This window comes from Telmatherina bonti (assembly GCF_933228915.1).
Source record: "Telmatherina bonti genome assembly, chromosome: 16".
In the NCBI taxonomy this organism is placed as follows: Eukaryota; Metazoa; Chordata; class Actinopteri; order Atheriniformes; family Telmatherinidae; genus Telmatherina; species Telmatherina bonti.
The window spans coordinates 24611516-24638347 of NC_136614.1; the positions used below are offsets into that span (position 1 = coordinate 24611516).

Sequence of the window (26832 nt, forward strand, 5' to 3'; positions counted from 1 at the left end):
GATAAGCTGACCTGACAGACTGGTATTCTCACTCAGCCCAGCAACAAGCTGTGGAAAAGGTGAGATCTTTTTTAAGACAACACAATCCAAGAGAAGAGAAAAAAAATGAAAAGAAACTAAGATCTGGATAAGAATATGCTTTCTGGATGTTAATTCCTGAGATCAGCTTCTTACATAAAAATTATTTCGAAATGTCTATGAAGAAATTGTGCATAAAAAATTCAAACAAAATGTTTTTTTTGTGGTAAAAACCTTCAATACCATGGTATTTAATAAAGTAATAATAATGTACAATAGAAAAGTGTATACAAAACATTGGATACCACGACAGCAACAAAAGAAGTTTGTGACCTCTCTGACAGAATCACACTGAGCTGCTTATTATTTACATTTGATCGCTCTTGATAAGGATTTTTTTCTAAAAAATATTGATTTCCTCTGATTCAGTCAAAATGATTCCATTTAGAGATTTGTAGACGTGAAATTTTCTTTAGCTTAGCGATAGCTTCATGCAGCTTACACTCCAAAGGTAACGCATATAGACATAATAATTACAAAATTTCACATCAAAGAAAGGCTACCACTCAAAGACAAACAATAGATTTGGTTGCAACTTTGTGTTTAAGCCATCGGCATGATTTTAACGGTTGTTTTTGTTCATGAAAATCCATCTACATAGGTGTGTGTGTGTGCTGTGAGGAGGAGGGAGATCCGGTAGCGTTCGAGGAGGAGAGTGAGGAGGGAGGAGGCTGAGGGGTGCTGGAGGAGGATGAGGAAGACGAGGCAGAGGATGTGGAGGCAGCGGCGGTGGCAACGGATGATGACGTGTCTGTCATGCTGCTGTGTGTGATGAATCGCAGACGCAGCTTCATGGCTGGACGCAAAGTCATGATGATTTTCTCCACCTGGGCAGAGAAAGAGGAAAAAACCATCACATATATACACACCGATGATGAGATGAGTTAAGTTAAAATTATTAATAAATATTATACATAAATCTTTCATGCAACTGATGTTACATCTCCTCTTTTAGGTCTGGAGTCAGGGTTTATTTAACTGCACTGATCTAAACAAGCTAAAAAAGAAAATCCTATTCCGAGGAACCGGCACAGGTTGCTGAGTGATTTAAAATTTGATCTGAAACTTGACAAATAATATTATTAATTTTCTTTTTTAAATATAGTTATATATTATTGGTGGGACTTAATTAAAAAATTTGAATTCATAACAGGCTTTGTAGTTAATTATTTATTCATCACACTATTTGCCCCAAATAGCAACATTTTTCCATTTAAATCATTTGAATCAGAGAGACATTAGAACAGTCAGACATTAAGATTGTAAACTTGGGCTCTAGTAACGTCTGGAAATTAATGTAATCACATTTCAGTTCAAAACAGCTGAAAAAGAAATAGAAAATATTCCTGCATAGACAAGTGCCATGTTCTCTGATCTATAGTCTCCAACATGTTACAGTACTGTCTAAATGTCTTCATCACACTTTTCACCAGGCATTAATATGACTGTAAGCTGGGTCGGGACCAGCCAGTGGCAACATGAATGCAGCACTTAGACACGGCCTGTTGAAGTATTTAACCTTCAGGCCCTCCTGGGGCATTTTTAATTAAAATGTTTTGGTTTTTTTTACTGTGTTGTCGCTAGTGGCATGAATTTTTTGGTGTAAATATTTATCACATTTATTTTATATTACGTTGCTGCATTTTGCATCCCTTGGTGACCTTCATGGGAAAACATGTCTCCACACAAAAACTGCTTAAAAACCCCTCATACATCAACATTTTTTCAGCTATTTTGTCTCTCCATAAATCACTTTAACAACTTCAAACCTGTTGAACCACCACTCAGTATTCTATCATATTCAGCCATGAAGGCAAGAAGGTCAGACGAGATTCAATTTGAGGAGACACAAGTAAATGCAGTGAAACAGTTTGGATTAAAAAAAAAAAAACAGAAGTTATGAACAATTCTTTTGACTTGTCACTCCTTACTTTTTTTGAACAAGAGTCGCTGTACACTCACTAAATCTAGCAGCAAACTTGCTTAACGTTGGCAGCGCTCACGTGTGCATCAGTGTAATTGGCGTATCAGGAAACCGTGCAACATTTTGTGTTGTTTGGAATGCAAACTGTGATTAAATTTACTCATTTTTAGTAATTAATTAATCATAAGTAATGCATTACAATCTCATCCCTGCTGTATTTTCTTACATTAATTGTAAGAAATGAAATTATTATTAAATTACATAACAATCGATCCCAGAAGGTAAAAAATGTATTCATTATAATAACCCCAGAATAATCATTTAGAATATATAATTGAACTGTTTTTAATACATGACGAGTCACGTAAATACATAATTACTCTGTTAATGGTGCCAGACGGAGGTGAGATGGAACAAAATGCATCGGATGGCGTCACACAAATAATAAAGAACATTAATGGAGCACCCTATGGGCGTCACCCCCATGGAGGACTGGGGTGTTAATTTACACTTAGGCTTTTACTGGTGAGACGTGTCAACACTTACACTTTACCTGCATGTTTATAAATAAATAAATAAATAAACCTTTCCCCTCAGTTTGGCACAAATGTGGCGGCTGTGTGATCCCCTGCATTGTGAAGTGTGCAGCTTTTGTTTGTTTTTGGTTTTTTTTAAATTAACTAGAGCGTCATGATCCTTAATGGTTAAACTCACTATGAACCCAGAACAGGTGCAACATTTATGTGCCGCTCCATTTAGAATCAAATGTAACATGATTAAACTGAAAAACATCAAAATGTTCTACAAATGTTCAGAGTGACATGAAAAACATGACGATTAAAATCCCTGCTGAGATCCCGCCAAGACAAGGAAGGGTCATGAGTTACCAGAACCTATGACTAACCAGCCTTTGTGCACTTAACTTTAAAAAGGTCAGCTTTGATGACCCCCCTCTTTGTGTAACTGTTATGTAATTGCAGAAACCACAACATCTATTGTGTGTAACATCTGATCTGGCAGCCGCTGCCACATTAAGTGGGGGGAAAAAAAAGAGAACCACAAAGCCCCCGGTGTGACCTCTTACACACCATTGCTGATGAAATTAGTTCTAAACGCTTAATAATAGCAAAAAATCTCTAATTAGACTAATTCCTACTAAATGAACTATAATTGCATTACAGAGCTGGTATTCTGATTAACTTTCCTCCATTAATGTGTTACACCAGACTCTTACATATAGACAAATCAAACCACAGCCGATCCACATAACTTACACTATCAACGATGTCACACCTCCTATATCAGCGATTCGATCCCCCCCCCCAAAAAGCTCACCTGGTCCTTCACACTGTCTCCAGTGTACATGTATTTAATGTGATAGAGGAAATCACAGATTGGGTCCATGTAGCTCAAATGTTGGTTGTGTTGGTCGACAGCCTGCAGCATCTCATAAAAAGCCACGCCGATCTAAAATACAAACAACCAGAAATAGACTTAGACTTTAGACTTAGACTTAGACAGACTTTATTCATCCACAAGGGAAATTCTGTTGTCACAGTAGCTCAGAACAGCAATAGAGGAAGAAATAGAATATAGCAATAGAAACAGCAAAAAAAAAAAGTAAATAATAATAATAAAATAGAATAGGTACTATCCATAAAGCAATCTGGAATATGTACACTTTTACAAAGATAAAAGATAAATAAAACTATCTAAAGTAAAATTGGCAATATAGAATATGGAAATTTAGAAATTTACAATATATACAACATGTGACTAAATGCAGTGCCAGTTTACACAGAGGCTTTGAAATGAATGTTAGTTATCTGACAAAGTGGGGAGTTATTGTACATCTGTATAGAGAATGGTAAGAATGTGTTCTTGTAGCGCTCACTGTGACAGCGCAGCTGTAAAAGTCTATTGGAGAAGGAGCTCCTTTGCCCCTCTACAGTCCGGTGGAGTGGATGAGCAGGATTGTCCATAATAGAGAGCAGTTTGTCCAGAGCCCCCCTGTCCCTCACTGTCACAAATGTCTCCAGTTGACAGCCAACCACCTGTCCAGCTTTGCGGATCAGTTTGTCAATCCGAGAGATGTCCCTTTTGGATGTACCGCTGCCCCAGCAGGCCACAGCGAAGAACAGGGCGCTGGAGACCACAGACTGGTAAAAGATCTCCAGCAGTTTACTGCACACATTGAAAGACCTGAGCTTCCTCAGGAAGTACAGTCTGCTCATGCCCTTCTTGTAAACAGCATTACAGTTGTCCCTCCAGTCTAGTCTGCTGTTCACATGGACTCCGAGATATTTGTAGCAGTCCACTATCTCCACCTCTGAGCCCTGGATGGTGATGGGCTCCACTGGTGTCCTCTTTCTCCTGAAGTCGATGACCAGCTCCTTTGTCTTGTCCACATTCAGGAGCAGATGGTTAGCCTGGGACCACTTCACAAAGTCTGCAATCAGTGTCCTGTACTCCATCTCCTGTCCATCCCCGATACACCCCACCACCGCAGAGTCATCAGAGAACTTCTGCAGGTGGCAGGACCCGGAGCTGTACTGGAAATCAGAGGTGTACAGAGTGAACAGGAAAGGAGACAGGACAGTGCCCTGCGGAGCTCCTACATTACTGACCACAGTATCAGACAGGGTGTTCCCCAGCCGCACATACTGAGGCCTGCCAGACAGGTAGTCAGCAATCCAGGAGACAGTGGAGGAGCTGACACCCATCCCGAGCAGCTTGTCACTCAACAAAACAGGCTGAATAGTGTTAAAGGCACTCGAGAAATCAAAAAACATGATTCTCACCGAGCCTTTAACACTATCCAGGTGTGAGTGAGCACGCTGCAGAAGATAGATGACAGCATCATCCACACTAAGTTGAGCCTGATATGCAAACTGTAAAGGGTCCAGGGCAGATGACACGAGGGGTCTCAGCTGGGCCAGGACGAGTCTCTCAAACACCTTCATCACGTGAGATGTCAGTGCAACCGGTCTGAAGTCATTGAGGCCAGATGGGACGGGCCTCTTTGGTACCGGTACTATACAGGAGGTCTTCCATAGCACCGGTATCTTCTCCAGCTTCAGACTCAGGTTGAAGATGAGGTGCAGGACTCCAGTCAGCTGAGCAGCACAAGTCTTCAGGACCCATGGGTTGACTTTGTCCGGTCCAGGAGACTTGTTCTGACGAACCTTTTCCAGCTGCTTCCTCACCTGGCCGGCTGTCAATGTCAGAGGGGACGTTTCCTCTGTGGGGGTGGGGGCAGGTAGGGGGGTAGAGGTGTTGAGCTGCGACAGGGGGGCAGGTAGGGGGGCAGGGGTGTTGAGCTGGGACAAGGGGGCTGAAGGTGAGGGTTGTTGATTGTCCGTCTGAGTGCTCTGTGGGGAGGTGTGTGTAGACGGTCCAGGAAGTGTGAGTACAGGAGGGGAGGAGGAGGGGGCAACAGGAGGTGAGAGGCTAAATCTGTTGAAATGCAGATTGAGTCGTTCAGCCATGTCCTCTCCACCATCCTGTTGTTTGGCTTTGGTGTTGAAGCCAGTGATGGACTTTACACCCCTCCAAACCTCTCTGGTGTTGTTCTGCTGGAGCTTGGCCTCCAGCTTCCTCCCATAAGCGCTCCTACACTCCCTTAGTCTGACCTTGATCTGTCCCTGTATCTCTTTCAACTTGTCCCTATCACCAGACGCAAAAGCCCTCTTCTTCTGATTAAGAAGACCCTTCAGCTGACTGGTGATCCAGGGCTTGTTGTTCGGATAACAGCTGACAGTCTGAGTGGGCACAGCTACATCCTCACAGAAGTTGATGTAGTCCGTGATGCAGTCCGTTAAACTGTTGATGTCCTCCCCATGGTCCTGACAGAGCACATCCCAGTCTGTAGTGCCAAAGCAGTCCTGCAGCGCCTCAGTGGCCCCCTGGCTCCACTTCCTCACAGTTCTAGTGGAAACAGGAAGCCTCTTCACAACAGGGACATACTCCGGTGACATCCAGATGAGGTTATGATCCGATCGGCCGAGGGGGGGCAGGGCAGTGGAGCTGTATGCATCCTTGGAACTAGCATACAGCAGGTCCAAAGTTTTATTGTCCCGTGTGGCACAGTTCACAAACTGATTAAAGGTGGGCAGGACAGAGTCAAGAGAAACATGATTAAAATCCCCAGAAATAAGGACGAGGGCCTCCGGATGTTTAGCCTGTAGTCCTGCTACAGTGGAGTGTAAAGTGTCACACGCAGCAGCCTCGTCCGCTGAGGGCGGAATGTAGACTCCAATGAACTGCACAGACGTGAATTCCCTTGGTAAATAATAAGGACGTAATCCCACAGCCAACAGCTCAATGTCCGGTGAGCAGACACGCTCCTTCACAGTAATATGTCCAGGATTGCACCACCGCTCGTTCACAAGAATAGCAATTCCACCGCCTTTCTTCTTACCGCTCAGGTGCTTGTCTCTGTCCGCACGTAGAGTTTTGAAGCCGGGTACAGACGCGCTGTAGTCAGGGAAGTCCGCATGGAGCCATGTCTCCGTGAAGCACATGATACTACTCACAGCATACTCCTTCTGAGTCCGGACAAGCGCATGAAGTTCGTCCATCTTATTTCCCAAAGACCTCACGTTCCCCATAAGCACAGCTGGAACTGCAGGCTTGAACTTCCTCCTCCGCTCCTTCACTTTCGCTCCAGCACGGACTCCTCGGCGCTTCTTCCTCTGCAGTTGCTTGGGGATGACTGGCTTAGCTCCACTCAGGAATGGGACCCTGGCCAGAGAAAGAAGCTGTTCTCTGGAATACACAAAGGGCCGGCAGTGCTGCTGGGCCAGACAGCCAAACACAAAAAGCCCAGAGAAAAACCAAAAAAGCAGTTTAAACAAACAAAAACGCCCAAAAAACATGTTTCATGTTTCATAAGGCAGGTAAAGTGAGGAAAAAAGAGAGAAAAAAAAGACAAAAAGTCGACTCTAAAGGTGTGAAAAGGTGTGAAACCCAGGAGCTACTGTGACCTGCTGCCTCTCTCTCAGGCGCCAGGCTGAAAAAAGAAAAAAAAAAAAAAAAAAAAAAAAAAAAATGTGTAAAAGATTCAGGATAAACATCACCAAACTTACGAAATGTTCTTCAGCCGTGGTATATAATGTCTGATCACACGTGAACGTACCTCCAGCATGCATCGTGTCCTTTCTTGCTGGAAGCGCTGCAGGAACGGCCCCACCAGGTGATACACGTAAAGTAACTGGAACTCAGTCTGGACGATGGGTTTCAGTGTCTCTGACAGGAATCTATAAACAAACACACACATAAATGCTTGATAGGGATGTTCGATATGGGCTCTTTACCAATATCTGATATACCGATTCTATCCAACTTTTAAATTCCAATACCGGTATTAACTGGTACTAATATCTTTGGAGCAAGTTGTGCTAAACAAACAAAATATCTGGAGATTTATACATGACATCTCCTATATTTTGTCCTTTTGAATAAGAGGAGACATAGCTGAAGAGTTTGATATAAAATATCAGCATATTGTGTTAAAGTTGTGTCATAAAAAAGTTAAAACCGATACCGATAATTGCCAATAATGCTATTTGGTGCAGATATCAGCCGAGAGTATTTGTAGGCCTAAAATCTCGGACATCTCCAGCGCTCAATGTCACAAGAATCTTAATTAAACCCCAACAGGTGTACAAAACGAAAGCCCCTCCTACTTGGGAATCAGTGAAAGGTGTCCGATGGACGAGTGATGCCAGACAGCGTGTGCCAACGCCAGAACGTAGCTGCAGTTCATCTCGCTGTAGCTCAGGTGGCAGGCTGTGAAATCCAGTAAGGCAAATGGATAACCCGCCCACTCTGTCTCGGAGGTCAGCGCCGGAGAGCTGATCACAGACACGATGCGGTCGTGGAGAACGATCCAGTAGGGTTCCTGAAGCAGAAGAGCAGAGGTCGTCACAAAAATAATAAATCATCTGCTGCTTTAGTGCTGCTTGATTTTTTTTTAAAGATATTTCTTACAGGAAGAGCAGTGATCACAAGCCCAATGGCGTTCATCCAAGCGGTGATGTTCTCTCTGGGCACCAGAGGCTGACTGAAAGGTCAAATAATGAATATAATGAATCAATATTATCACTAAAAACAAAAAAAAAAACAACTGATAACATCCTATTAGGCTGCCCACTGATGACATGCTGTTTGTTTATATATTTACCTCTTCAGCACAACATTGAGCAAAGCATTGCCGACATCTTTTCCCGGCACGGCCAGAGCCATCAGCTCCACGCAGGTGACATGCAGGGCGTGCGCGGCGGGGTTGGGGAACTCATTAAACCTCCAGTCACAGTTGGGGAAAGGACCGGGTGATTTTCCTGCCATGGGTGGAAGCGAGTTAAGGAGGGAAAAGATCACTGAAGGAGGAATTAAATTTTGACAGAACAACAAGAGTCATTTAACCTCATTTTAATTCATTTCTGGGAGAACATGAGCCCCTTAAAGAGATTTGATCTTGTTTCCAATAAGTCCTCGACTGTAACAACCCCTGGAGGTGAAATAAAACGAACCAAGATTGACTTTTAATTACAATCTCTCTTTAAAGCTACTAAGGGAGACAGACTATCAAGAGCAACATGAATACAATACCCAGGTACCCCAGAGAGATTTATTTATTACTTGGCTTCAGTATAATGTCATTATGGTGATGAATGCTTCCACCAACAGGATTAATCAAGGATATTGTCCACAAGGCGACCAATCAGCTTGCAGTAGTAGGTGTCATCGGGGATCCATACGTTGTCCTCTCTTGGATTCATGCCGTTTTTCAAGTAAGTTTCACTCAAACACCAACCTGGAGTACGATTGTCCTGAAAAACAGACATCAGCATAAATACTGCTGCTTATAATGTGTGTATCCGTGTGTTTTTAACTGTGTTCGCTGCTTGCCTTCAGCGAAGACATGATGGCATGGACCAGCTTCCTCTTCAGGTTGGTTCTGTCTCTCAGATGCCGTTCATAGTAGTGAAGGGTGTTGTACAGGTACGTGACTGGACGATCTGCAAACACATGCCGGGGTAAAATGGTGGATACAAATAATAAAGATACGTTTTTTCTCCATTAAAACCAATTCTCGATGTATTAATCTGCAGGCAGCCTTACTCACCGTGGAACTTGTACAGTCCTCCCAGGTGATCTAGGAGTGTTTCCAGAGATTTGGAGACGGGGAGAAGCTCCAGGAAGCGGTGGATGACGATGTCAAACACGGGCAGGAAGCGCAGACACACGTTGCCAAAGTAGATTGGCAGGTATTGAGGCTGGAGCTGCATGGGAGGGTTGACTTGGTCTGCAAGACCCTCAAAGTACAACTTCTCTGGGTATTTCTGATCACAGAAAAACCAAAAGTTATTTTAAATTCAACCTGCCTTCACTCCAACATCCTTCCTGTTGTCTTCTCCTACGTGCGTACCTTGTGGTAGTTCATGTGTTTGTTGTGCCAGTCACTCTGCAGCCAGTGCTCGGGAGCGTTCTCCTTCACAAAATCACTCACTCTGTTCCTGAAGTCGCTTGGCTTCAGCAGGAGGAGCTGGATTATGAAGTAGCAAACCTGGGCCTCGTTCCCCTCGTGGCTCCGCATTGCCTGGAGACAGAAAGGACGAGCAGTTTGGCATAAAATATTTGCAGGAGTTAAGTATAAGATCACTGTTTACTGTGTTTTTGCTGCAACACGTAAGGCCAAAATGCCCGCGTCCTCACCAGACATAAAATGAGTCTATCCAGTGTGACGATGTTGTATTTCCAGACCATGTCGTTGAGGATTTCAATGCACTTGTTGAGCTGTTGCCCTCCAGCAGATGTTGAGAACTCGTAGACCAAAAAGTCTGCAAATGTGCGTACGTGAGCCACCAGTGCGCGAGCTCCAATACGTTCCAAGACCCTAAGAGACAATTAAAATGGGAAAAAAATTCAATACATTTTTAACTTTATGGCAGATAATGTATCATTCCCCAACTATGACAACATTATCTCTCTGGATCAATTACGTGTTGTTTGGAGACTTAAGAACGTCCCCCAACGGCCTAATTAATGACAATTTAAACATGCTTTAGCATGGGTTGATGCATCATCAAACATAGTTCAATAAAATAATCTAAGTGGTGTCTACTGAGCAAAACCAGCTTTTTTTCCTAACAGATTTATAATAACTCATGAACTTATATTCTGCATGTAAATCATAGTTTGTTTTTTTTTTTATCAACATAAAAAAAAAAAAAAAAAAAAAAAAAAAAAAGTCTGGTTCTATGATGAATTTAATGTAAATTTCAACCTAAAGCCTATCTGGTTTATGTGGTCCGTCTCCAGCAGCATCTTCCACAGCAGACAGAGGAAGAGTGGAGGCGAGCCCTGCATGGAGAAGTGGGTGATGATGTCATTCTCGTTGGTCATTGACTTCCACTTCCTGTATTCCTCTTCCACATTCTTCTTCAGGTTAAACCGAGACTCCTGGGGAACGTTGTTCTGCTTGAAGAAAGCCTGAAACAAAGTCAGATTTATTATAAATCTGAATATTTGAAGCTGAATAAAAAATGTTTTTCCATTTGTACATTTTATACATGCAGGCCTTCATATTCCTACCTGGAGTGGAGCGGGGAAGCATGACAGTGTGTGTGAGGCCCAGTTGTGAGGTGTGAAGGTCATGATAGTTTGGAGGATGTCCTTACACCAAGTACCTTGGATGGAGTCAGATCCTGTGAAAAAATCTGCACACATACAGGGTGGATCACATTACAGCATTAAAAACAAGGACAGAAAAGTCAATTAGATTAATTAGATACTAAAACAAAGTGTGAAGGAAACAAAGGGAATTCAGAGTGAGGCGTACCCGTGACATGCGTGGCTCTGGCCAGAGTAAGGATCAAGGCGCGGTTCAGTTCCTCGGATTCGGCTGACAGAACAGTTTTTGGATCACTGAGGAAACGGGTAAACTGGGGCTGCACTTCTGAACTCCCCAAAGCTGTGATCAAGCGCAGAGCTGTGCTCTCAACACTGAGGGAAGAAGGGGAAAAAATCCAGCTTTTACAACAAGTTTGTGTGGATATACATAGTTTTTATATCAGGCAGCATGTAGGAAGCAGCGTGATCACACACATGTACCAAACATTATACAGTAATTACAGCTCTGAGGGAAACTTTAGATGACTACATCATATCAAGATGGCATTTGAAAATCCCTGCAGGCTGTGGTGAACTGCAATTACTGATAAGCATGAATATAATAGATTATTTTTCTTTACAGGACTGGGAGTCGGAGTCTCATTACAAGATGCTTCACTAAATAAACCTTCTGCTTAATTTCTTGCTCTGGGATGCATTCACTTCTGCATTAACTCCGGAAAAATACGAAGAATTAACATTTTGGGAATCAGGAATTTTGTTTTTAACAGCACTTAATAAATACCCACAACTACTAAATCATCATTAAATTCAGAACCTGATTCCATTCGTCTCGTTTCACTGGATAAAATCTCACAAAAAACACTGATGTCAGGCTTTTGACTTTTTGTTGAAAAGAGACTAATTACAGAAAATTTATAAGAAAAATCCTTAAAGTGGATGTTATGGTATATGACTAAATAATCAAATAAATGAATAGATAAAATTAATCAATTACATATAAATTAACAGAAAAATTCAATTAAAAACTAAATCAAATTAAAGGTTTGCTTTTCAACTGTATATAACCATGCATTGAGTTACAGCAAATATGAGGAATGTAAGTGGGAAATGTGTTTCCCCTTTACCAAAGATGCAGCTGGTTCTGGTTGGTCTGTGGTACGGCAGCCAAGCTGTGCAGATGACTCAGTAGCTGGACTCTGTAGTGTGGCTGGATGTGGTGCATCCTGTAGCTGAACATCTCCAGTAACGTGTGAAGGATTCCCCATGCATGAGACTTAAACACATTCGGCAACAACTGGCCTGAACAGACAGAACACGTCTCATTATTCAGCATGTTTAATCTGAGAAACAGACGTAGATTTACGAATCGTCAAAATGAATCCAGATGGAGAAAAATAATGATTGAATGAAAATAGCAAAACCGACACAGAATCAATAGTGTAAAAAAAAAAAAAAAAAAAAAAAAAAAAAAATATATATATATATATATATATATATATATATATATATAATGATTTGCTTCAGAATCATCCTCAGACTTGATAACATAACTAAGTGCTGCATCAGTAACTGGTGCTGAAATGAAGCTAATTAACACAAGACATAATACAAATATTTCTACTAATGACACTTTGCTTTAGGAAGTTGGTGTCAGAAATGATTAATTAAAATGCTTCATTAAAGGGATCTGTAAACAAGAAGTTTGTTAATCAAATGTCCTTATTTTGTCATATTTTCTCACTGTGCCGCATGATTACTTGTGTTCCTATATAAAAAGTGAGATGTGTGTGCTGAATATTAATGAAGCAATTAAAATATTGTTTTTTCAGAGTAAAAAGACCTAATCGTAAAACCGTGTGAAATTTAAACAAACTCACTGATAAACCCCTTGATGCCAAGTGACTCAATTTCCATGTAAACCAACAGCCTGCTGTACGTTTCCACCAGCGCAGGGGCCAGAGCGATGCTGGACTTGGCATGAGCCAACTTGATTACACGAGTGGCGATGCTGTGGATCAAACTGGAGACAAATGGGCCGAAGAAAGAAGCAGTAATTCATTTATTTAAGAAAAAATTAAAAAAAAAAAAAATTATTATGAAGATCTTGCTATCGTTCACACCGTTTTCCATATTTCTACCTCATTTTTGCATGTACGGTGAGTGAATCCAGCAGATTCATCGGCAGTGGTGTGACTGATCCCGATGCCATGCAGCTGGTGCCCGGCAGGTTGATCCTCATTGACCCATTTCCATAAATGGTCTCGACCAGGGCACCCATTGGCAGCGTAAAGCACTCAGAGTTGGTACTGTAGGCGTTGCACAGCAGCGCGATTTTATAATCAGACATGCCCAGGGTCTTGTTACGCAGGGACTGTTGGAGAAACCTAAAACAGATGACAGATGGAGGCAGAACGATGAATGGTTTTGAATAAAATGCTGCTTCTTCAACGCCAAGTTTAATACATTTATGTAAGATATGTACAAACTGCGTGTCCTATTACGTTAAAGAAACATACTCGTGGTGTAGTTTCAGAGAGTGTGGGATGGGAATCTGTAGCTTGGAGTTGTCATTTTGAGCTTTGCGGTTCAGGTGGATCCAGATGCAGGTCATGGCGAAGGAATGGGTGGACTGGGGCTTGTTAATGTCAGGAACTGGAATGCACTGAACGAGGACAGAAAACAAAGACAGCTGTTACAAACACAACAAGTAAACTTTTACAAGATTATCGAGACAATGACGGGAGGCAACAAAGACAGTAGTAGCACATCACAGTTACTTCTTGGAGGATGTGTACCTCTTTCTCTGGATAAAGCAGGTCAAAAAGCTTCATGACTGGCAAGAAGTCGGCTAAGGCGTTCTTCTGAATGCTCCCTGATATGAACTGGAGCAGGACCCACATCAGGTGATCTCTCCCTTTAATAAGGCCTCTACCTGCAAGCTAAACAGAAAGAAGTGATGAGGGAAAGTGGACAAATGTCTTCCTTTAAATCATTCGGTTCGCTATCACCCACAGTTCCCATAACTTAGAAAAATCCCAGAAGCATCAACTTATCTGATGCGCTGTACGCTCACCTGCCACTTCATTCCTGTTTAAATAGCTAATAAAACTATTAATTAATCAATCAAGTGACAGAAACTCTGTTCACAGGTTTAAGACCAGTTAGACTACTTCAGAATGTGCTGGTCGCCCAGGATTTGCTGGTTTACAATAATAGCCTATAAAAAAACATAAAAGATGCACTCCAGAACGTTTGCTCTCAGAGCTTCCTATTCAGCATCCATCTTGCATCCAACATGAACTATGAACTCTTTCCAGCCAGTAAAACAGTCTTATTTGACTTTAGTCCCATCTCTTTCTGTCTACATATATATATTTTTTTTTTTTTTTTTTTTTTTGATAAATCAGTTACGTGCTCATTCAGAAAGTTTATATCTGCTTGTTAATGTGTGACAAGGTGCATATGGCAAAATTTAGCTGCAACATCACACAAAGAAAAAGCTGTAAGCGCAGTCAGTAGATGCTGCAACGGTTCCAGAAGTGCACATATTAGATGTCACTGTGCCGTCAAACAAGTCCAGAGCTCAGACTTTTGAAAGGCATAAGGAAAATCTTCAAAAAGTTTTGTGCAGTTCATTCTTGCTGCCATCTTGTGGCTTAACAAACTAACAACTCGAACTTTGAGGCGCAGCTATGTATGTCAAGTCCTCTAGGTTTTAGATGTATCCTGCTTCAACACATCAGATTACTGGATCACTGGGCGCATCTATAAAAGGGCAGAAAAATAACATATGTGGCTCTGAGTGACGTGAGCTTGATTATTAGACTAGTTTGTTTCAAAACCTGCAGATCATTGATCATTTTCTGGGGATTACGAATAGTCTAAAAAAGAAAACAGAGTTGCATTTTTTTAGGATGAAAAGGCTTTGACAGACTTCAGCAGATGAGCCGCTGCAAGAGTCCTGATCAGATGGCAGCATTTGTTTTGATGAGGGTATTTTGAAAGACTTTAGGTCGGTTTGAAGCTTCACAATGTAAATTTCTAACTAGTACATTTTATAAGAATATGAGGAAACTGTAATGATCTCATAAGCAAAGACATCAACCTTTATGGAGTGTTATCAAGATGTGGCACAAAAAATGAAGATGAGCAGGAACCATCTCAAAATGTGGCCAATGAGTTTATATGATCCATGCAAAGCAACCCGCTTCATGAATATTAATTATCTCAACTGGCTAGACATTTGTAACAGCCTGATGTGTATATTTTCAGTACTGCCATTTAATGTTTGTTTCTGAGTGTGACTAGAACCAAATGATATATTGGACCAACCATCAACCCTTCATGCCTCCTCGCCATCCTTTCCTTACCTTCTGATGTAAAGAAAGCACCATGTGCGGGAAGCTTGCAAACTGAAACAACACAAAGAAAATAAGCTGGGAGGAGAGGTGCTGCCACAGCAACTGACTAGTTCCTCCGACGTCAGCGTCGAAATGCTCCTCGGTCTCAGAGCGCTCCATGGCGTACACAACCAGGTCCACCAGCTGCTCCTCCAGCACCGGGCAACGCTGCTTTTGCTGGGAGGGGAGTGTTAAAGGATAAAGAAAATAGTGGACATGAGGGAGAGGAGATTAAACGGAAAGAAAAAAAGGCAGAAAGAAAAATCAGATTATTACGATACATTCAAAGACAGGTTGATGTTGATATGTGACAGCTTTTTAAATAAAGACTCCATCTCCTTCCAGCCTTTATCATCTAGATTCGACCCACTGCATCAAATCAAAGCCTGATGAGTGTTGAGTACATCTTATTACAAGAGTTTGATCTTTTTTTTTTTTTCTAAAATCCTGTATATGGATGGAAAGTTCAAAATTAGCTTGACAACTAGCTTATTTAGGGTGATAGAAAAATAAGACCAACACAAGTCATATAGTCTTGTAAAGACTGATGAGGTCGTTTCAACAGCATATTATAACAGCATACAGAATATAAAACTATTGTTGTGTTAAAGGACTGTTGCAATAAAAATAAATAAAAAAAACAAGGGTGGTAGTGTGAGGTAAAATAGTGGAGGAAGGAGGGAAGAAGAAGGGGAGGGAATCACAGTAAAGCAGGAGAGACAGGCAGGTGCTTTTCCTAACAAAGCTGTTCCAGTGCTGGATGCTGGCTGACAGCCAGAACCTGACTGAAAGCAGTTATTTCCACTTCAACTGCAGCACCGAAAAACTGGTCTGACCCCAGTATCAACTCTTGGCTGGTTAAAGGCCAAGAACCGCTGAGGTTAGGAGCTGGAAAGGAGTTAAGGAGACCAACCCGACCAGCTAAAATGTTGTGACAACCTTGCTTTAAACCCAGTCAGTGTGGGTTTTTACTTCATTTCATGAGGGTACAATTAAAAATATCAGTTTAAAAAAGATGTGAAGTGAAAGCAGCAGCAAAAGAAAATAGATCAGTGTCCCCTTATATTTTCATTCTGTTAAATATTGTATACAACTGTGTCAGCTGAAGTTTCAAGATCCCAGTGGATCCCAGTGAAACAGCGAGCAAAAATCCCATCTGCATCATATGTGCCAGTTAGCCTTTGGAAACGGTGGTCGGCAATGAAGAGACCACAGATAAACACTGACTGATGATGTTTAGACATCTAAAAACAAAAAACTGCTGCCATTACAGTAAAACTAAGCAATGACTGTAAAGTGGAAAATGTGACATAATGTTGTGGCGATGGAAAACCAAACCAGTTCATGTCTGGTACAAGCTGAGAACTGTGTTGGTCTCTTGCTTCTATTAACAACTTTTCACTTTACTAAAGCTCCTGAAAATATCTGATATGTGTTGAGATGAGACGCATCCTTTAAGCTCATGTGGTCTTCCTCTCATATTCACACATCACCGACAGAGTAGGAGCCAAAACTTTGGAATCGTAAAACTTTAAAACACACTTGACAATAGAAACTTTACATGCAGTCGGGACAAAGCTTAGCAAGGGATTGAATAGCACAACACAACACAGAGAAGTACGGGACATCACTGGAAAGCACAGCACAGATGGCAAACCCAGCCAAAAGGTGCAGCAAGTTCCTGCATGCAGACTGGCAGGTCGAGGGGGAGAGCTAGTGGTGTGAATGGGAGGGAGAAGAGGAGCCGGGAGGCTGACCGTCACATTTTCACACATTTCTTTCTTTGAACCGGCCATCGGTACAAACTCTTTTCCGCTGCACCCAAACACACATGCTCACAAAGAGAAACAGAGAGCAAGAAAGGGACAGAGAAAAAGAGGAAGAGAGAAGTATTTACAATCTATTAAAGAGGTCGGCCGCAGTTCACCTAAACCAGTAATAAAACCGCACCACTGGCTGCTCTACAATCCCATCATCACCTCCGATTTTTGCAACCATTAGAGAGAAAAGTTTCCTGCTCATTCTGATCCATTATCAACCAGCAGAGGATAATATTCATGCAGTCTGTCTGCCATTGCAAGCCAAATTCTAATCCGGATTTAAAAGAGGGAAATCTAATAGAGAGGCTTTTCAGACAGCAACTTTGTAGCACGGCAGTCATCAAACAGACAAACATGGGAATACATGTTGAGAGATGCTTTAATATTTGTATTTATTCTTGTGTATTTAAACTTGTGCTAATTAAACAATAAGCACCAAGAGCCCTCACTACCCCTCCCCCACCCACCACACATCCTCTTACTTATATAAAAGGGAAAACTTTCAGTCTTCTTCCATTTTGGCTTCATGCCACAAAGCATCTTTCTAAAGCACAACTTTAAAATCGATGAAAAGACTCAAACAACTTTGTTTATTGCACATCTTTTAACAGATGCCAATGACTCGACAAAGATCGCAATTCACTCAACCAGAGAGCCAGCCAATCAGACACACTCATTCCCTGACATGGGCAAAACAGTGATCACACGCTTTGGGGGGACAACGGAGATGCTTCTGGTTGTGCTGGTTGTACATTTAATGACACGTGAAACATTTGAATCCATACAAAGTTCAATTTTACTAACAAAGCATTCAACTTCAACATATCCCCTGGTAGCAGAGGTTTGCATTAGAGGGTTGCTCATGTGCTGCAGCAACACATGATTCATTAAGGGACTAAATCCTTTTCAGGATTCAACCTAACTTGATTAAATACAACCTAAAATTCAAAATAAATTCAACATATCTTGTTCTCTCGACTTAAAAAAAAATATTAGTAACTATACATGACAAATTAAACTACAGACTCCCTTTTTTTTTTTCTTTTCTCAAATTTCTTAGAAGTATTAACTTTTCCCTGTGCACCAGCACAATATCTCCTCTAACTGGGAACGGCATGAGCTGAAGTCACTGTCTGGTTTCCTACATCGCTACTGCCACAGCCATATGCTCTAAAAAGGTTGTATATGTGAATAAAAGTGAAAACAGCAAAATACGACTAAGTTTTGCCCAGATCAGCACAACAAAAAGCAGCAGCAGCACGTTTGACACAGAAGAAACTTTTTTTTTTTTTTTTTTAACAACAGACAAGCACCAAACTACATCCACACATGCAGTGCAGCAGGACCTGAAATGTCAACAGCAGGGTTTCAAGTCAGAAATAGTTCATGTCAGCTGGTTAGCTGGAGCTTAACACACTCCTATGAAGCTGGGAGAGCACACACCTCTCTGTCAATCCTGTGTTGTAAAAGAAAATCTTAAACCAAAAACCAAAGTGTTAGTTAGAAGCTTAAGCCAATATGCAAAAAAAAAAAAAAAATCAAATAAATCCTAAAACAAATGAGCTACTTTGACTCTGTAAACAACAACTGAGCAGCCGTACCGCTCCACATCTTTGAAGATTGATGTTTGCCAGTTACTAAAAAAAAAAAAGCTGGCAAGTTTACATTTCATTTATTAAATAGATATACAGTAAATAATCAGTAATTCAATCTTTTTTACGCTCATTAAGCTGAATTAAAAGCAGTGCTTATGCAGCGTGCAAAGCCAACTAACATGGCAGGGTACTGTTTACTTGCACACAACCCAATTAGTTGAGCAAATCATCCATGCTTAATGCTTCAGAAACTTCCTGCAAGTCCATCGATATGTAACTGCTCTTGCATGTCATATTTGTCTACCTGATTACCTGTGTGCACTACCTGCCCATTATTCAGACTCATCTGTCTTTGTCTAGCCATGATAGCTCAATGTAGCCCTGCTGTATCCATCTCAAGCTCTGTAGCATTACTCCTTTGCTCCATTTGCTTTTCTTTCTCTATCTCCAATCTCCCCGTTTCTAGCATGTTAGCATGCCTAAAAAGCTATCTTCCAGTGGGCTGGTTAGTTGGCAGGTCGTGTGACCGGGAAGAGGAACAACGACATACCTGGGCAATGTTCAGAGTCTAGAGAGCGCATGGCAGAGAGACAAACAAACATAAAACACAACCAGAGGACAAAAGAGAGAGAAGAGGGAAAGAAACAAAGAAAGAGAAACAAATAGAGAGGGAGGGAAAAATGGAGAGGCAGAGAGAGAAAGTGGTGACTAAGGAGCTACAGTAGGTTGTTCGCTGTCAGTTCAGTACAGTTCAAATCAGCTCAGCCAAATCAGGCATAAAAAAAAAAATCATTCTGGTTTTATTCGTTGATGGTTAAAATCTTGAGGAAAATCAATAAAAAAGTGTCGATTATGACTTTGTGTTTGCAACAAACTGTTCTGACCCAGTTGTGGCGGTGCTCGTATGAGCAGGGCTGAGCTGAAACTGCATGAACCCAACAGAGAAAATACTGACATCAGTGCATTATGGGTCAAGCTCACAGCATTGCATTACATGGCCCTTTACAGCTGTGTTACAAGGATTACAAGGGAAACAAGGGCGAAGGCAGGTGTCAAGGAAAAAGATATCACAAAGGATGACGAGAGAGAAAAGAAAAAAGAAATGGGAACAAGTTAAAAAAAAAAAAAAAAAAAAAATTAAAAATCAACCAAAAAACAAAGATTAAAAAGAACTGGTGGTTAAACATAAACAAAGAGAAAAGGAGGAGCAGATAATGGAGACACTATTCCAGGAACATGAGAGGTAAGATCAGGTGAAGGGACTGGTGAGGAAGCACAGGAACATTAAAAGAAGCCGTTTTACCTGTTTGTTGAGTCCTAACATGTTGCACACCATCTCTCTGGAGTACGGCTGCTCTAGCACGTAGCGGAGTAAGCCCGTCTGCGGCTCAAACAGGTCCTACACAGTAAGATAAGAATAAGCACTCTTTTGTCCATGTATAAAAACATGTGAGGCGTACATACTGCACATCTGGAATCCAAGTAGGTGCAACCTTGTCATAAGGCAGCATGCCCCTCAGGGGGAAGCGGAGCGTTGTGGGGTCCAATTTCCAGGAGTTACAGATGGCTCCGCTGTTATTCACAACTGGTAAGAGGCTACATCGTCCTGCGGACACACATAGAAACTAGATATGAACTGGGATCAGTGACACCGCAGGGTTTTCTCTGCACATGTACATGCTAAAAATTAATCTGATGTGGGCGCAAAAAATGATTGGCATAATTCATCAAGACATTATAGAAATAATTTATTTTAAAAACCCAATGAAATGTCATGAAAACATTTAGTCAGTATATGAAAATTAATAAGCCCTTTCTGCTTCTTTTTGGGGATTTTACTAAATGGTCTGGAGGCTTAGAACTAAGACTAAATCAGCTAGCTAAGAGGTAAAATTACCTTAAAAATAACACTATACGCACAACAAAATGTAACTCCTGCAAACTCCATAATCAAAATATTAAATACTCAGAATGTGGTCTATAGTCAGAGCATCGCTGTGCAGGTAAACATGGTCAATGAAAGCATAACTGGTGTGACAACAGTGAAGATTTAAAACCAGTTTGAATGGTCTCCGCCTCATATACATTCATGTTAAATTAAAATAACAAAGACTTCCTCATAAAATGTGTCAAATCCCGGGGGAGTTGTCAAAAAAGCGTGGGAGTGTTTATTTGTGGTTTATCATGTAACCGCGGAGAGACAAGTTGGTAAACAAGCTTTTACTCATCTGATTTATGGATTTGCGCTGGGAATGGGCCCAGCTTACATTTTATTTCCTGCAGGTGTTTAAACACCACCAGCACCCAACCTCATTTCTAAACAAGCAGTTTGCATGCTTTGTTAGCAAAAAGTACCCGTAAGTAAAAATAGCAGCTCAGTCAACTGCTATGCTTCGTGTGGACATCTTATGTTTACCCTTTACAAGTGTGTAGAAGTTGCACTGAAGTTGATTCATCAGTTATTCTGTATAAATATTATGTCTTAATAGCTTTCATGAATGTTCTGCAGATCCTGATCTTTGACGTCTCTGTAAAGTGCCTTGAGATGACATTGGTGTGAAGTGGAACTATACAAATAAAGCTTAACTGAATTGAACCAAATTGATGCTGGCTGCATTGAAACCACTGAAAAGGAGGAAATCAGCTCATGAATAATTGAAGATGAAATACTGAGAAAAAAAAAAAAGAAAAAAAAAAGCCCTCGTTTATGATGCACTGCCTTGGCCAAAGAGAACGATCAAACAGTGTGAAGCTTTGTTGAACCGCTTTGACTGCAGCACGGATTTGCTGTGGCATTGTTTCAATAAGCTTCTAGAATTTCACAAGATTTATTTCCATCTTTTTTTTTTTACCATGCTGATGGTGGGAGAGCTCGACGACTCTGCAAAGCAATCTCAAGCACATTCCAAAGACTGTCAACAGGGTTCAGGTCTGGACTCTGGTGGCAAAGCCATGTGTAAAAATGTCCTCTCATGAGAAAAAAAAAAAAAAACACTCTTGCACAGACTGAGCCAGATGAATCCTGACACTGTTATCTTGGAATATGCTCACACCATCAGGGGGGGAATAACCATTCATTAATGGAATAACCTGGTCATTCAGGTTATTCCTTGGACACATGATGAGCTTCGGCTATATGCAGTGCCACATGTTTGGAAGCAAAGGATTGTGGTCCTGGAGTACTGCACGCTGTTTAAAAATTCTGTCTGACTTCAGACTGCACCAGAGAATGTGACCATTAAAACTTTGCAGGAGCCACCAGGCTGCTGTCAGAATGTGCATCCAGAGCTTATAAACGGCAGATTGTGGATCTGCCTCCGCTGACCACAGAACTTAACCTCTCGCTGACACAAACTCCAATTTCCTCACAGGACTTGCATGTCATCTCGTGAGAGAACCAACAGTGTACTTTAATTCACAAGGACAAAGACAAACACTGTCAGATGTTCCATCCTTGCAGTCGTCATGTCAACAGACTTGTATGCCTTGGATACGCTTCTTTTATGGCCCGCCCATAATGACTCAATTGGTTATCGTCTAACCGTGAAGTCACACAGTAAACAGGTAAAATCTATTCTAAGAAGAAAAAAAAAAAAAACAACAACTTTGTGGCTTATTTTTCTTCTACTTCTGGTGTTTTGGGGTAATTATAAACACTTTAAAGCAGAAACTTACAGCCACCAACCAGTGTCAAAATGCAGAAATGAACTATGAACTATGTCCACTAGCGCAGTGTTTTTCCAACCTTTTTTCCGCCAAGGTATACTTTTTTTTACTGAAAAAAGTCCCAAGGCACAGCACAAACCAAAAAAATTTTTATTAAAAAAAAAAAAAAAAAAAAAAAAAAAAAAAAAAAAAGCCTATATTGATAATATAAAGTCCATCTTGTGAAAGTGTCTTTAATAGAAATTAGATAAACACTAGAAAAAGGGAATTTTATGATCTTTCACCTGGGCCTGTTTTGGGCGAACACAGAGCTTATTTTTTGACCAATTAGGTGGAATTGGATAATTTCTCATGGCACATCTGATGATCTCTTACTAGTGTGCCATGGAATAGTGGTTGAAAAACACTGCACCAGCGAATGAACTGATCTAACTACGATGGCAATGTAAAAGACACATGGAAACCAATGTCTCCATTTACGTATGCAAGGGAGCATAAATGGGTCTTTACACTGTTCCACCCCTCCGCAACAGAGTAAATTTTGACTCATCAGACCGTCTTCCATTTCTTCCAAGACTGAGTCCAATCTTTATGCACCCTTCTCTCTGATTAGGCTCCCTGATCAGTGTCTTTTTTTATGGCTACACAGTTGTTCAGTTGTTGTTTTTCTTTCCAATCTTCATCATTCATTCAAGATATTTCCCAACCACATTTCTTCTTCTTCGTACTCCAGTTTTTGATGTGTTGGAATGTTCTTAACCCAATTTTAGTAGTTTCTACAATCTCCTTAGATGTTTTTCTACGCTTGATGGATGCCAATGATTCGACCCTTCTTAAACAGACGAGCATTTTTTCCATGCCACAGGATGTGTGTTTCCTCATGATTGCTTAAGAAATGAGAAGCTACTTTTTGCATCAGCTGGGGTTAAATAACTTGTTTCCTGCTGAAAGATAAACACCCATGCAGTTATCATCCAAAAGGAAGCTTGTACCTATTTGCTTGGTTAAATCCAGACAGAGACTTTTTTTTGGCCATGCAGTGCTTCTTGTGACTTTCTAGTGTGTGTGAATTTACATGTCTTACCACATATAGAGTTGATTCTAGCTGTTGGTCTGAAGCTGTCCACAAAATCTGATATCAAACTGCCTAAAAGCTACAAATAAAAGAGAAATACAGATTGATTAAAAAAATTATGAAAGTCGAGAGAAGAGAGAAAGAATGTAGGGTACAGAGTTATAAATTCATACATGCAAATGTACAGACAGAAACACACACATACCCAGTGTGAGAGCTGTCCCTCGGGATACAGCTTTCTTATTTCTGTAACAGCGAAGTAGGCTGGCAGAAGGCAAGCATTTCTATCCAGAATATATTCCACCACCTGACACAAAACCATAAATATAAATTTAAAAAAAACAATCTCACATCCTGTGTTTTTATAATAAAGCATCCAAAGTCCACATCCAAAATATGTCAAAGCACAATGATGAGTACCTCTCTGGCAACCAGAAGCTGCTGCACTATAGCTGAGCTGACATACATGGGGATGGTTTGTATTTTATCCAGTACAGCTTTTAGTAAATCACGAACACCCTGCGAGACAGTTTAGAAGACATGGTTCAGTTTCAGTAAATATTCCTCAACAACAATCCTAGAATGAAGACAAGTACAATTACAACAATTTTTATACCGGATTACTAAGATTAAAACACCTTTGAGGTTACACTTATAATACAGACTTACATACATATAATACAACTGATGCCAACATAGACTAACTTCTAACTGAAAGCACCAGAAGAATTTAGGAAAAATATTAAGCAATAACCAATCTGCATGGATTATTAAAAAGAAAAAGAATTTGCTTTAGCGTTTGTTTTCATTGAACTTATGGAAAAACTTTCAGCTGTGAGTGAATCTGTGTGTTAGAGACCTTGTAGTCCACTCCTCCAATGATTTTGCGGATAAGTTTGAAAGTCAAGGCCCACAGTTGAGTCCTTTCCCACTCCAAACTGTCTGAGCTGATAAGAGCAACACATACCATCCTGAAAACAAGACAGATTTTTCAGATGTATGATTAAGACCAATGAAAGACATAATAAATGTATAATCTGCCTTCATTAGCTTTAAAATAGCATAAGAAGCAGCAGTAATGCATCTTACTAAACACATAAATGAACACATATGCATTTATCTATATTAAAGCTGGGGTAGGTAATGTTGGGGAGCTAGCAAGATGTGAAAGTAGCACTCTGTCTTGGCTCCTCCTCCTCTGGTTTTGCTCCTTGCATGATCCAGTGCTTTTTTTCTTACTTCCAGCAAGGAGGTTACGTTTTTACTGGCTTTTATCTGCTTGTGTTCAAGATAACTCAAAAAGTTAGGGATGGATTTTAACTGAATTTTTGCGAGTTGTTGGAAACATGAAAAGGTAGAACAGGTTTAATTTTGATTGTGATCCGGATCACCGTTTGGATCCAGGAATTTTTTAAATGCTATGTTTGAGCTCTTCGAGTGTTTTTCTAATTTACAGCTTTTTCCACTAATGACAGTTTTCTCTTTCTCAGCCGTTTAGAGGGAGGAATTCGGCCCTAATGTTTTGATTGGTCAGAGTTTTTACAGATTTAAAGTAAACTGAGGGGTTAATATTTCTTATTGTTCATGATTTAAAAATGTACAGTCTACTATCAGGACGAGGAACCACTTCACCCTGAGTAAAAAAAAAAAATGTATCTGAGCAAGATTGCCAACCCCAGCTTTAACAGGGTACGAGCAACCAGTAAAAGTGCAGCTAAAATGATAATTCAGTTTAAAGTTGGTAAGACTTGAATAAGCACGTGGACCTTGGTGGTAGCAGACTGGTCTCCACAGCCATCGCTAGGCAGTCATATAGGAAGGAGATCCTTTTGGGACTGTGCTGACTGTGTATAAATCGCACAATCCACTGAACGCACTGCTCATGAGACTCCTGCAGAAAGACATTGAGAAAAATGGAAAATATAATCAATTAAGTCATACGAACAATTTTCTTTGAGGTAAAATTTGTTCGTCTGTGTGGATGTAGAAACCTGTGGCAGTGTTCCCCAGTATTGTCTGAAGGCTCCGAGACAGCTAATCAGTTTAGTCCTTTCATCCTCTGGGGTGTCCATGAACATGCTAAACATATTCACATTCACAACAGCATTTTTAAGCACTTTATAGAACATTTTCACTAGCATATTACTATTAATTAATTGTGAATTGGGAGCCACCTTACCCTGCAAAGGCCTCTTCTATCATTTCAGTTTTCTATGAAATAGGGAAGAAAATATGATTTATTACAGGAAGGGACATAAATCCTTTAAAACCACCTCAAATGCTCAACTATAGCTTTAGCATGTGTATGTAATGAGTTTTATTGTAAAGGTGCCTTTAAATGGGAGGAAAGTAAGAAAGAGGTCAGCTTAATAATATGATTTTGGTAGATGTTGGACACAAAACAAAATCTAAACCTCGAGTAATTGAGGATGGTAATTTCAGTGTGCAACCACAGTTCAATCATGCATTAATAAATATCCAATTACTGTGCAGAATTAAGCAAGGTCACCAAGTCACAAAACTGTGGCAAGTTTTACAGACCGAAGACCACTTTTAAAAGGGCTAGCATTGTCTGAAATGCTAATTCGTGTTAGCGCTTCTGTAAATCCCTTTGCAAAAATGCTAGTTACCACAACATCCTCAAAGATGCTCTGCAGCTGCGTTTCCATCGAAAGTGCCATGATTGCAACTCGAGAGGTCTATTTCACCCAAACATCACACAGAAGACACAAACTGTCCCTTTAGTAAAGCGCAGTCAATTCTGTCAGCCCGCTAAATGCTAACTGCTGCCGCCACTGGATGAGCAACACCCTAACTAGTCCGGACTCACACTCGAGGCAGAAGATTAATAGTTCCACTACATTTTGTCTTAATAAGTCGTAATCTTCACATCTCTTTGTACCACTAATTTATTATTGTATAACATAAGTGCGGTATGTAAATTTATTAATTGTGCGCCATAAAGTTGATAGATCATCTTTTAGATTTAGTTTTCTGCCTGGTTTATAAGTCAAAGATGGAGAAGTAGTGGCCTGTATAGGCCGCTAGATGTCGCGGTGGGTTGCGACTGATAGTGATTTGTTTTGCAGTTTAGAGATGCACAGCAATTGCTGCATTTGTGAAATCCAAGGGAGCAATGTGAGTGCAGTATGTTGCAAAAGAATCATGTAATGATAGCTGTGCTTTCTTTTCATATCTTTTGGTGATGTAAAATATTTAAATCGACTGAAAAAAAACTCAACCACATTCTTTAAGCAGTATACGACAAGAAACTCGTGTTATTATAGTGGTGTAATGTATTAATAGGCTAGTAACATTACTAGTTACTAAAGTCAAACCTTGACGAATAACCTTTCAATCTATACCGAACAGCTCTAAAAAATATATTACGGAGGTGTTCATTCATTCATGCATTTATTTACCTATTTTATTTATGGCAGAGCAACGGAAATTAAGTTGGCTGTCTGTGCCAAAGGTGGTATCTCTGAGACTACATCACACGTGGTATACACCTGCTCAGGTGTGAAGTGCACAAACAAGCGAGGTCACATTCCTTCCTCAAACACGGAAACCTTGTCGCGTTGCCGTAAATCATTGATGTTTTACTGGGACAAAAAGTCCATGTCTTTATTGC

General features: G+C 40.6%; 1 protein-coding gene across 2 annotated transcripts; it reads right to left on the reverse strand.

The window, feature by feature from the left end:
- Positions 1–271: 271 nt before the first annotated feature.
- Positions 272–25959, reverse strand: med23 (mediator complex subunit 23). Of its 2 annotated transcripts, XM_079255626.1 has the most exons (31): positions 25829–25959; positions 25378–25409; positions 25190–25277; positions 24965–25089; positions 24058–24169; positions 23619–23717; positions 23404–23505; positions 23208–23277; positions 19951–20063; positions 19761–19856; positions 19008–19025; positions 15013–15219; positions 13438–13581; positions 13159–13304; positions 12781–13026; positions 12520–12662; positions 11767–11941; positions 10848–11011; positions 10601–10725; positions 10293–10498; positions 9722–9902; positions 9435–9605; positions 9132–9348; positions 8915–9024; positions 8709–8835; positions 8187–8352; positions 7994–8066; positions 7690–7904; positions 7140–7260; positions 3338–3469; positions 272–905 (listed from the first exon to the last, which is right to left on the reverse strand). In XM_079255626.1, the coding sequence occupies exons 1-31, from the start codon at positions 25877–25879 to the stop codon at positions 672–674; spliced, it is 4209 nt and encodes a 1402-aa protein (XP_079111752.1). In that variant the 5' UTR covers positions 25880–25959; the 3' UTR covers positions 272–671. The 2 variants fall into 2 exon arrangements, with proteins under 2 accessions (XP_079111752.1, XP_079111753.1); XM_079255627.1 differs by lacking the exon at positions 19008–19025.
- Positions 25960–26832: the final 873 nt, after the last annotated feature.

Bases quoted from the DNA above. Each gene is read 5' to 3' on its own strand.
- med23 (XM_079255626.1), bottom strand. From the start codon at position 25,879: ATGGCACTTTCGATGGAAACGCAGCTGCAGAGCATCTTTGAGGATGTT. The intron at 19,857-19,950 runs GTTGCACCTACT...CTTACTGTGTAG, and splicing joins GCATGCTGCCTTATGACAAG to GACCTGTTTGAGCCGCAGAC. The intron at 10,726-10,847 runs GTACGCCTCACT...GTATGTGTGCAG, and splicing joins CAGAGCCACGCATGTCACGG to ATTTTTTCACAGGATCTGAC.